Source organism: Oryzias melastigma, linkage group LG10, assembly GCF_002922805.2.
Source record: "Oryzias melastigma strain HK-1 linkage group LG10, ASM292280v2, whole genome shotgun sequence".
Taxonomy (NCBI): domain Eukaryota; kingdom Metazoa; phylum Chordata; class Actinopteri; order Beloniformes; family Adrianichthyidae; genus Oryzias; species Oryzias melastigma.
In genome coordinates, this window is record NC_050521.1 from 23547294 (window position 1) to 23559147 (window position 11854).

The window sequence follows — 11854 nt, forward strand, 5'->3', positions numbered from 1 at the left end:
AAAAACACAAAGTACTTTAATCTAACGGTCTCGCCCACAACTCAGAAGTAAATTCCTAATTACCTCCTGCCACTCTGCAGAAACTAAGTCCCAGAAAACTATAAGCTTTATTTTTTGGACTAAAAATGTCAGAATCCTAGTTAAAAGACCACTGGGAACACTTTGAAAATAGATCCAAATGTGATCAGAGTGGGACTTTTAAGGCTACAATTCTCCTGAAACTTGCAGATTCTCAGCCTCTCTTCATTTCCACCAAGTCCCGGCTGCAGAGAGGGTCCCAAATGATACCCAAGTGGCCACCAGTCACCTGACCTGAACCCTGCAGCCAAACTCATTTAAAGGGGAGAGTGCAACACGCACACCCAAGAAAATAAGCAAACTAGAGGCAATTGTCCATGAGGAATGTGGCGAGTCCTCAGGAGAGCTGCCAGGAGCTGCCGTTTAGCCAGGCAGCATGATTGCAGCAGGTCGTAACAGTCAAAAGATGCTCTAACAAGTACTGAGGTCATTAAACAGAATCAGTACTGACAGCGTTAAGCTGATTGACTCGCTGCTGAGGGTTTTGAAAATGTTGGATAAGTGCAGCTCTTCTGCTCACTTATACAAAAACGTTCTAAGAAAACTGTCTTAATGGGTCACGTGTGTGCAGAGAAAAGCATGTTTACTTCTTACAGGGGAGGGATGATGGGTATCTGCAAAATAAAGATCAGAGCGCCTGTCTGCCAAGGTTCTTGGTAATGACACCTCTGGGGACCAGAACTTTAAAACTGCAGTCCACTTCTTCCTCTGTTCAACATCCGTACAGATGTTTACAGTTTTACTTTTCTGGATTACGTCATTTAATGTTGTTCAACTTCTTATTTTGTACTTTCTTTTATTATCAGAAGGGACTCACATTTAAGAAACTTTCTGAAATGTTTCAAAGTGAACATCAAGCTAAAGGTCATCAACTCAACTTGGAAGGACTGAAAAGTATGTTAAATGGATAAACCTAAGCCTTTACCTGCCCTCGCTGGGGCTTCATGTTCGCCCTCAAGTGCAATTATTTATGTTTTTTTACTCAGGCTTGACGTGAGTCTATGATCCCACACTTCAAAACAGACGTACAGTCGCTTCTCTGGCCGCTCAGCCGCTGCCATTTGAAACACGTCAAAGAAAGTAGTTACCTCTGCCAAGCCTGCAGGCAAACCAGAGGCTTCACTGCCTCTGTATAATTACAGCTTTGAAGCTCAGGAAGTGTTTTCTTCAAAGAGCCCTTCAGACAGACCCAAAAACAAGTAAGACAAGGGCGATGACAAACACTGCAGCAGGGATTCAAGTACTTTCACAAAAAAGAGAACTAAAAAAGTTAGAGAGAAACATAAAAACACTTGTTTTACAAACTCAAAACTCAGCTTTATTCTAATGAGCAGATGGAACAGAAAGAACCGCCTCTCTGTGTATTGTTATCCAGCTCACATTTGCATGTGAAAACTTGCCGCTTAGAGCCAAAACATGTCAGTATTGTGACCAATTTGTAAATTTTTCTGAAGGAAATCTTCCACCGCACCCATCGGATACTTTATGAAGACTGTTGGGGATGATGGAGGGCCCCACAGGTGGCTCAGTTCTGGTGTGAAGTCTACAAATCCACTCAGACAAACTAGACAAAATGTTGGAGGAAATAGAAAAAAGTAACAAAAGTGTCAAAATAAAGCAACAAATTAGTTTTTAAAACTAAGCATTTACATCAGAAAATGAGGACTGTTTTATCGGACATTCTTTTTTACTATTGTTCTGTTTTGTGCTTTTTAGTTGGTGCAGTAAACTGCAAAAATAAAACAGCACAACATTAGCATACATGCCTCACATGTTTGTCAGCTTTTTTGAAACCCACTCTAATGAAAATTATGTTTTTGGAGTTTTTAACGCGTTCTTGAGGCATTTGTCTGATGACGGATGACATTTATAAAGAAAATTGAGCTCAAATGAGCATTTCTGAGTACTTGTTTATTCGTGTCATTGTGAATTAGGAGCAGACAAATAATGCTGTTTGAAAACAAGCTTATTTGTGACATAGATATTATGTAAGGCAGGCCACAAGCTCCCTGCTCTGACCTCTCAGTAATGGGGAGGGGAAAAGGAGGTGGTCCAATGGTCCAGCCCAAAACTTAGAGATGAATTTCTAATGAAATTTCCAAGAAAATGACAAGTTTTGGTATAAACATAATTCAAAGACCACTGAGAACACTTATGGAACAGATCAAAAGATGACTGGAGTGGAACTTTAAATAGGAATGTTTTAGAAATCGCTAAAATTAGGAAAATTCAACTGATATGAACAGCCATACTATGAAAAATCTACTTTTCCAGCTTTTAAGTGTATTATACTGTTCAATCCTCACTATAAACAAACCCAAAGCGGTATTTAAATCTGTTCACGCATTTCCGAGTAATCCTCTAAAAACTGCACTCTTAACAGCAGCCCCTCCCATACTCATGAAAAAGGGCGGGTTCTAACGCGCTGATGTCACAACGCGAGATAGCACCCTCCAGGAAGAATCTGCTCGCTCCCAGGCTAACACTTTCTCTGCAAAGGTAGCAGCTCGAGCTAGTGGTTATCAGATAGCAATGGATTGAGAGGACTGGATTAATCATGGATTACTGAGCAAAGGCAGAAATGTGAATGAAATGTATGAAAGCAAAGAGGATTCTTAATACGGAGATTAAGTGTCATAATTTCAATAAATCTTGAAATGTCCATCTGGTGTTGTCTGCATTTTTTTTAACTTAATTTCAACGCAAAAATGAACCCTTTAGCCATCATTGTGTTCGTGACAAATTTGGGGGAAAAACAGCCGAGCTGCACTGTATGTTGACCTACATCTACATTAAAAAAATAATAATAGATAGATACTTTTATTACAGACTCAAGGTCCATTTGCCACAAAGACACAACAGATAAAGTACTTAAAAGCAATAAAAGAATGTACATATATATAATAAAAAATGTAAAAAATAAAATAAATAAAAAGAGACACTATGATAAAAGTACAAGAGCCAATAAAAACAATGACATAAAATTACAAAGTATTGTAAACTTAAAAAAACAATTGCAGACTTAAAGAATTAAAAACTTAAAAAGTTTAAAAGAGACGATCATACCAAAACCTCCAGATTGAGGACCGGTATTTAAAAGTGCTGTATTTCACATTGGTGAGAGTTAAGATGATTTGGTTATTTGACGTGTTAAGACGATAAATAAAACCATAAATAAAATGTCTCAACAAAGCTTTAAGAGTATTAACTCTTGCACCAACAAACAAACTGCTTGCGCTGCACCACCGTGGCTGTTTCAACATAAGTCTTAGGGCATCATTATAGGCAACCTGCAGCCTCCTCATGCTGGACGCTCTGTAGTTTGTCCACAGGTGGGCAGTATACAGTGGTGTGCAGTAAGTTTTAAAAAGAAGAATTTTAAGATTGTTGGAACATGAATAAAACCTGCGTGCAAGCATGTTTGCCTGAGCATATAAAATACAATGTTGTCTGTGGATGTCATCATCATCAGTGAATTTGTCATTAATGACATGTCCAAGATATTTTACTTTATGACAGACATTAAGCTCAGAATCGGAGAGTTTAAAAGCAGGGAAGTTCAATGTTACGTCTTCCTTTGTACGACAAATCATCACAGCACTTTTACTGGAATTGTATAAAATATCATTATTAAAACCAAATACAGAACAGACATTTAAAAGTTGTTGCAATACAAGTTTCCCCTTAATTTTTTTGTGGGCGACATGCCAGCTCTAGGAGGAAGTGGGTGGAAGCCTGAAGGAGCAAAAGGCGGAGCCTCAGAGATCGAGTCGTTTTACTTCCAGGTATAAAAACTGTTTACAAAAATAACTCACATTTTATAAATAATTAATTTTTTATTTCTCCAAAGGTAATATATGATCATATATGTGGATATGGTTAACTCTGAAAGATTTAGTAAAATCATGGGATGGTCCCTTTAAAGGGTTTTTCAAAGCAGGTTTGGGTTCCTGCCTCATTCCTGTTCAGCTGTGAAGCTCCTCCAGCCGTCAGACAGAAACACAGAGGTCCCGTGGGACTGAACGCTGCGCTCTTGGCATTTGTTAGTGAGTATGTAAGCAGTAATAAGAACTACTCGTTCAGGCTGCCGCTGGACAAAGACCAAACGGGGTCGGGAGACTCTGCTATCGAGCCCGATTGGATCCATTTCCTGCGCTCAGCAGGCTATGGGAACGATCCGTGCCTTGAAAGCCTTCTGAACTCGAGGTCCAGCTCAGCCAGTTGATCCTTTCTCCTCTTTTTTTTGTAGCTTCTGCACCGAATTCAACAAACGGGTTTAAGTTTCAACGCCGTCTTTCCTGGGGAGCATCCAGGAGAGGGCAGGGAGGCGTCCACATAAAGCCTGGCCTGGGTTTACCCCCGGCAGGTCTGCTCCGGTTCCCTGTGAGCCCCTGTGAACCCTCCATCACCTCACTGCTGGGGGAAAGTTGCACACCTTTATTGATACAGGTCTCTGTAGGAAAGGATCACATATAACAGTGTGGGGGGGGGGATAAGGGAAAAGTCTTCCTTTAGGAAAAAAAATAACTAAAATGTTGCAGAAGACATTAAATTATTCAGCCAGAACTATTGCTGTGCTTCTTTTTGAAAAATAATCATAAATTTTGTGTCTAAAAGAGGATTTACTGCTTCAGATGGAACAGATTGAAAAAGCTAAAAATGGATTGAGAACTCTCCAGTGAAATGTCATAAAAACCCAGAGAAATCCAGGTTAAGCATCGGTTTCAAGATGGAATTTTGGACGGAAACAAAGACTAAAATCCTTTAAAAAGTAGTAATAGAAGTCAGTAACGTAAAAAAAAAAAAAAAACGGACAGACACTACCGGCTAAATAATAAAAATAAAAAATGTTTTTTATTCAAATTTACAGTATACAGCTGAACCTGAAATCCTGAAATGTGAGTCCAGTTCACTTCCTGTGCAGATACTTTTATGCTCAGAATTCTGCAAAGACTAATGGAAAGAGAAGACAATCATCGATCAAAAACCACCCAGGAACTAGTCTGCACCTTAGCCCGTCATTATGGAAACATCCACTTCTAGAATAAACCTTAAAGAACAAACGCTGCCGGTTCAACAGCAGTAAATTGGACTGTAAATCTTTAACAAAAAAGTCTGGTCGGTGGCTGGTTGTAATTTCAGAATCTTGGGTGCAGCCATGTTTGGAGCTGTCAGAGGACAATCTGATGGAGGAGGGAGGGCTGACCCTGAGGAGGAGATTTACTGTACACTCCCAAATGTCATCTGATATGACAACCCACCCTACCATCCCACTTTCTCTACTGTTCTCCTGTCCTGACAGGCCAGGAGGCTGCTGGTGGACAGAGAGTGAAGCAGCAGGTGGAAATGAGACCTCAGGATTATCTAAATTATAAAAGTTAAAAGTAAAATATAAATCTTTGCCCTAAAGGGGAAAATAACCAAAAAACTTTCTTTATAGTGGAAAAAATAATTTTCTTTTTGAAAATGAATAAAGAAAGTGACACTTTAAGTATCTGCTGATAGAATTTAAAAATAATTACATAAGGGGGTCCATTGCTTATAAAATTGTTCTTTTGAGCCTTTCAATGAGAATTTTATTTGTTCCAATTTTTAAAAAGGACATGGCGTCATAAAGCCAAGACACTGGGGATGATGGGGAGGGCCTCTTCCAAAGTAGTAGTATCTGTCATCATGCAATGACTGAGGTAAATGAAATGATATTTTTTTGTTTCACTGATACCAAATATTCCTATGTAGGGACATATCTCAATTTGTTGTCCAGGTATATTTGAAATTGACTCAATGTGACTTCCAGAACTCCTCAACATTTGGGCATGTGGGTGAGGTTACAGGGGGTTTGTGAGCATCGATCACACCCGTCTGTGGTATTTGAGTATATTTTTGGGAGTAAGGATGAACTGTAATGTGATCTGTGGACAACTTAAACTGTATTAGTTGAAGTTTTGCAGAGCATGTTTTTATTCCTCTTAGAGCTGCAGATCATCAGAATGCCCAACTCTGACCCTCATTCAGTTTTTATTTCTGTCAATGCAAGGGGGGAATCTGTTGTCAATAGTTCATACAAAGAAGACAAAATGTAAAGTGTTGCAAATAAAATATTTTATATTTGCTTAGAAATTTTTTTTGCAAAGTCTTTTTGCTAGCAAAAATATTTTTGAGTGTGCAAACTTTTTTTTTTTGCTTGCAAAAAATATTTTTGCTCTTGCAAACTTTTTTCTTTTCTTTTTTTTTAAATTGCAAAGAAACATTTTTAGATGCGTAGTGCCTCATCTGGCTTTTACCCTATCTTTGGCTTTGTGTTCAACATTTCCTCTCAGCGTTACGTTTATGTCAACAGAAACAGCCTGCTGATTGGTCTAGATTCGATCCACCAGGTGTCTCTGGCGAGGCAGTACACATCTAAAAACGTTTGTTTGTAATTTTAATTTAAAGAAAGAAAAAAAGCTTGCAAAGCAAAAAAAAAAAGTTTTTCAAAGCAAATATTAAATATTTTACTTGCAACACTTTACATTTTGTTTGCCACTTAGAAAATTTGGATCTAAACACTGTGACTTTTCTTGGAATATGGTGGCACAAAATTCACTCCATAGAAAACCACAAATAGCCAAAATATCTGTCATCTTCACAGAAAAAAAATACTAAAACATTTTAAAAATGAAACCAATAAATAGTCCATCTTTTCTTGTCAAAGTTCAGACTGCAGAAGGGTGGAAGAAAAAGTCACATTCTATGTGGGTCTCCATCGGCCACATTGGGATAGAAAAATATATATTATGAATCTCTGATAGTGTTTGGGAGGTGGGCCGGATCCGGCCCGCGGGCCATAGTTTGGGGACCCTGCTCTAAACTGCAATGATGCAAAAAAAAAAAAAAAAAAAACCTTTGATGCTGATTTTTGAGTTTTTCAAAAAAAAGATATCTGTTTTAATGTTACTGTTGTGATAATCAAGCGCCCAAACAAACATTCTTCTCTGTAAATTTGACAAGAATTTTCATGTCAAAATGACACTTTTGAGAATTTGTTGGTGATTTTAGACTAAAAAGTGAGGAAATAATGCTTTTTACTGTGTGCAGTCAATGCAACTGAGACAATATTTAGTGAGCTCACCTGAAGGATAAAGTAAATTTAAACACTCAAAACTATAATAGTTTACCCTTCTGTGTGACACAAAAAACTATTTATGTAAGAAGAGATCAGATGATGCTTTGGAACAAACGCTGGTTTTGTCAGCCATCTTTTTAACCACAAATGACTAGTTTTGCTTCTTGTCTTTATAAACACTGATAAAAAAGCTGTTAAGTAGTAACATAAAAGCTCGAGCACAGACCGGGTCAAACCACAAGAGCCCACGATCAGATGAAAACCGCGGATAACCTCCATTTATCTGCCCGTTTTAAGGATGCTGTTCTCCTTCATACCAGAGGAGACTAAACAACTCAGCGAGACGTGGACCCTTCAGGCCGTCAAGCGTGTCAAAACAAAGACAGCGGTATGCCGTGAAAGGCATCGGACACGCCTTAACTTCAGGAAGATGCTGGAAAGAAACTGTAATTCCTGATCTGAGACAAACTGGACGAAGTCTTGAAACTTTTGAAATCTGCCCCAAAGGCGTTTAGGTGGAGATTACTAGTAGAGGCTTTAAAAACTAAGTATGTGCTTTTTTTAGGTTTCATAAGAGATTCATTAAGTGTTTAGGACCAACTTGCCTTCTACCATCAACATGGGCTCTTTGGCTCCTCCGTGGGCTAACATCTCCCGGCGGTAGCGCTCACCCATGTCCCTGCAGAACACAAAGAGATCCGGTTACACAGAGATACTGTGGAGTCTGAGCTGACAGCCCGGAGCACAAATCCCAGCAGACAGGTGAGAGGAAGCAGATGTGAAAACTGCAGGTGGAAGACAAAGGAGGACGCACATCAAAAAGGTCATCTCAGGAAACACAAGGCTTGTATTCGCTATTGTTAAGCTTTTAGAGTTTGGTGGAATTTTTTTCTTTAGAGTATAAATTTCACCAAATATTTGCTGACTGTAAGCCGGAGATTTACAAGGATGCTTTTAACATTTCTGCAGGCGTTCATGTTTCAAAGAAGAGCAGAGTCTGTTCCTCTGTTTGAGGTTGTGGCCCAAAAGAAAAGTAAAGGAAGACAAAAAGTCTGACCTTAAAACCTGAAAAACAGCATCCAGTTTTTCTTAAAATAAAGACATTTTGGATGCAAAGAAAATATGGATATTATTTTTTAATTGCATTAATCTCTTTTTTGAGTCAGATGTTTACTTTCGTGTGGAAGAGCATTTTATCTCGCTCTCATCATGGTCATTTAAAAAAAATATAAATATTCAATAAATCATTAGAACTTCAGTCCCGTTATAGGCCTATTTTTTAATTAAATTTTTTTGTTTTTTGACAAAAGTGGGCTGTTAATACGCGATGCATCATGTTGTCATGGTAACAGCTTCAGTCAGCTTTGCTGTAGCTCATTTTTGAGAAAGGAGATTGATGTGAGATGTCAAAAAATCATCATTTTTGAGGGGAAAGTTCACCATTTAGTGCTTGTTTATGTCCACATGATGAAACAAAAGTTTATTTAAAAAAGGAAAAAAAAAATCTAAAGTCTAAATAATTCAATTCCTCTGCTGTCCTCCATTTCTTTTTTGCTTTATCCCACTCTCATGTCTGTTCTACTGTATTGCTGTTGTGTTAAACTGTGGAATAAAGTATATCAACGTTGGAATTATGGTATTAATAAGAGGTCTGGGTTCAATATGTTTTGGATTGCTCAGAAAAATGTTCCTACTGTTTTTGGATGAGGTAATTAGAGTAACCTGAACCTAATGTTTTTGTTTTTTAATTTGTTCAGGATTTAAATTAAATTACCCCTCGGCGTTGTCACAGTAAAGACTGGATTAATAAAAATGAATAATAATAAAGCCATCTTTTTAATGTTATGTTGATATTTTACTGCACCAAAATGTCACAAATGTAAATATAACACCTCAAAATGAGGCTTTTAACAGAAATTATTGGGTTAAAAAAATGAGATTAAAATAGATTAATTACAGGTCATGATTAATTAATTGCACAAAAAATGCATTGTGTGACAGGACTAATATAAATATTTATAAATGTAAAGGTAATTGAATACACTGCAAAAACAGGCCTCAAAAATGAGTCAAAAATTCTTAAAATTTGAAATATTTTCTCTAAATCAGCACCAAAAACTCTGCCGATGGACTAAGAATTCTAATTTTATGAAAACAATTATAGGCACAAAGACATGTTTTCTTATACTAAGATTATTTTGCTCTTGAAAAACTTTAATGATACGATTATTTCTTTAACAAGACTCTTTTTTTTCTCCTAAGATCGAGTTGTTGTTGTCTAAATTCCATGTCTAATTTCTGTTCCAAATGAAAGAAAAGCCTTTTCCAGATATGTTTTTACCCTGTTCATCTCTGACCCATTTACACTCTTTCAGACAGTTGACAAATCATTTCTGAACTAACATGCATGAAAACCAATTAATTCCCTTCGTGTTTTTAGAATGAGGCTTTAATCGAATGACTGTAAGCATCATAAGCGGTTAGAATGACTTCCTGCGTCGTTAATCTCCGTTTCTGACACGTTCAGGCCATCCCAGCGGTGAAGAATGTCCAATTTAAGGAAAGTTACAGAGGATTAAGAAAATTGACTGTAGAATGTCACGCATCCATCAGAGATTAGAGGGATTTCTAAAGGAATGAACGGGCCTGTTGCTGTTTAGCATATAAAGACGTGTGGAAACAGGAGTCAGAAAGTAGGTTGTGGCTACAGAACGCATGAAACCCAGAGAGGAGACTCAAACAAGAACCGTTTCATGAAGGATGTTCAATTTAATTTAATTTAATTTAATGTTGAATTTTGGGAAATTCTAGAATAGCTGGAGGCAGCATACTTCCTTGTTATCCAAATGTTTGTCAACAACTGCTTCCATTTAGGGTCTTCCACAGCATCTCGAAAGAAGGAGAGCCGTTTCCAAATGAATGACTATGTTTCAAAATAAAAGCTCAAACCGGTGTTCAGTCTTCTCTTTTATTTTCTTGTAAATTGATACTTTTTTATTGTATTGTTTTTGGTCTTTGATGTTCAATACTCCTTTTTCCTGTGAAGCATTACACCACGCTAAACAATAAAACTCAGCTCGTCCATCTCATACCCACCCAATAAATATCTGACTCCTGCATGAATACGTATTGCTGAGTGTTTAAAATGACCTCTGACCTGTTCAAAGGGTCTTGAATGAAGCACTGCTTCCACACCATGGAGGCCACCGCCCGAGACATGAGGTACGAGTAATACTTGGCTCCGTAGCCAATCAGATGGCTGAATCTCAACTGCCAGGCCTAAACAGAGAAAAAAGTCAGGAAAAGCATTCAGAACCGGGCTCAAAATGCTGCTACAGAGCAGCAAAATTCAGTTTGATGTGGTTTTTCAATCTAAAAAAATAGAGAGAACAGACACAGATGGAAACACAGTATTCCCATTGATAGATACAGATTAGTGAGAATAAAAAAAACATTAGAAGCTAAAAGCATCAAAAAGCCATAAAAAATGGAGCCACAGCTGGTTTCTTGAATGTGGCTTTGGACCCGAGTACAGACTGCATCGACAGCATCTGGGGGAGTCATTTACTCCAATACGATGGAAAATCAAAAGATATTTGCATGAATCCTTTCAGGCAACAGCTGTTCCGTGCTGCATCGAGGCAAAGCCAGCATGTGTGTTTTACTACAAGATGGAAGTTCTGGTTGGAGGAAAAATACATTTTTAAGATGTTTATGAAGACAGGAGCCTGTTTTATTAGTAATCTATGCAACTTTAAAAAAAATAAAAGACTTTAGCAATGGCTAAACCTATAAGAGAAACTGAATCTGCAGATGTCAGTGTCATTATCTGTAAGGTAAGAATGAAAAAACAGGAAAATTGAACATTTTTACTAAAAACCAGCCTTTATGCTTCTGAATATCTTATTTAATAGTACAAATAAAAGTACTGCTCCAGTAAATTCTTAAAGAAGTGGAGCGCTCCTTTCCATAGTCTCTACATGAGGATTGTGGGTAAATTCAGGAGGTACTTTAGCTAACCATAGAAGACTGCAAACACCTCCAAACAAACAAGAAGTCAACTCATATAGGACAGAAAATGGTACTGGTTTGGGCTGTGGTTGTCTACAAAGCACTAATGAGTTTGTAGCACAGAGACATGATTTCCTGAACTATTTAATGTCTCCCTGTATAACACTTTAACCTCTGTGGCAGTAAATAAACTGAAGCGCTGACTTTATTAGTCTAATCTGGTGGAGATGAACCTATTTTGAAATGTTACAGACTTCCTCCAAAGCTGCAGCAGCTCCAGCAGGATCACTGCTGTGTGAGATAAACACACATCATCATAGAAAAAGAATAAACAAAAATTCAAAAAAGTGTTTAGAATAGTATCTTTAATAGAAGTTTTCCCTTTTTGCTCTTAAACTAAGATTTTATAACACATTTTTGAAAACTGTCCTCATTTCTTATAAGTAAATGTACACAATGAAGTTGAAATTCATACTTTCATAAATTCATACTTTCTCGTTGGATCTCAGAACGCAGAAAAAATGATGTGTTTACATAAAAAGTCTCCAAAAATATCATTGTTCTGAGTAACTCAAACCTTGATGAAGTTTATGATTGCAGTGATATGCTGATTCAGGGTTCCTACAAGTTTTTTTCAAGTTAAATTTAAGACTTTTTAAG

At 37.4% G+C, this 11854-nt stretch overlaps 1 protein-coding gene across 2 annotated transcripts in view; it reads right to left on the bottom strand.

Annotated features, from left to right (window-relative positions):
- LOC112153360 (mitochondrial intermediate peptidase) overlaps positions 1-11854 on the bottom strand; it is a 36426-nt gene that overhangs the window by 3402 nt on the left and 21170 nt on the right. The window contains exons 17-19 of one of the 2 annotated variants that reach the window (XM_024283533.2): positions 10341-10462; positions 7789-7862; positions 1408-1642 (exon numbers count right to left, since the gene is read on the bottom strand). In XM_024283533.2, the coding sequence (XP_024139301.1) occupies positions 1482-1642; positions 7789-7862; positions 10341-10462 (357 nt within the window). In that variant the 3' untranslated portion in view covers positions 1408-1481. Of the gene's footprint in view, positions 1-1407; positions 1643-7788; positions 7863-10340; positions 10463-11854 lie in introns of those variants that run through there. The other variant, XM_024283534.2, reaches the window with a different exon arrangement.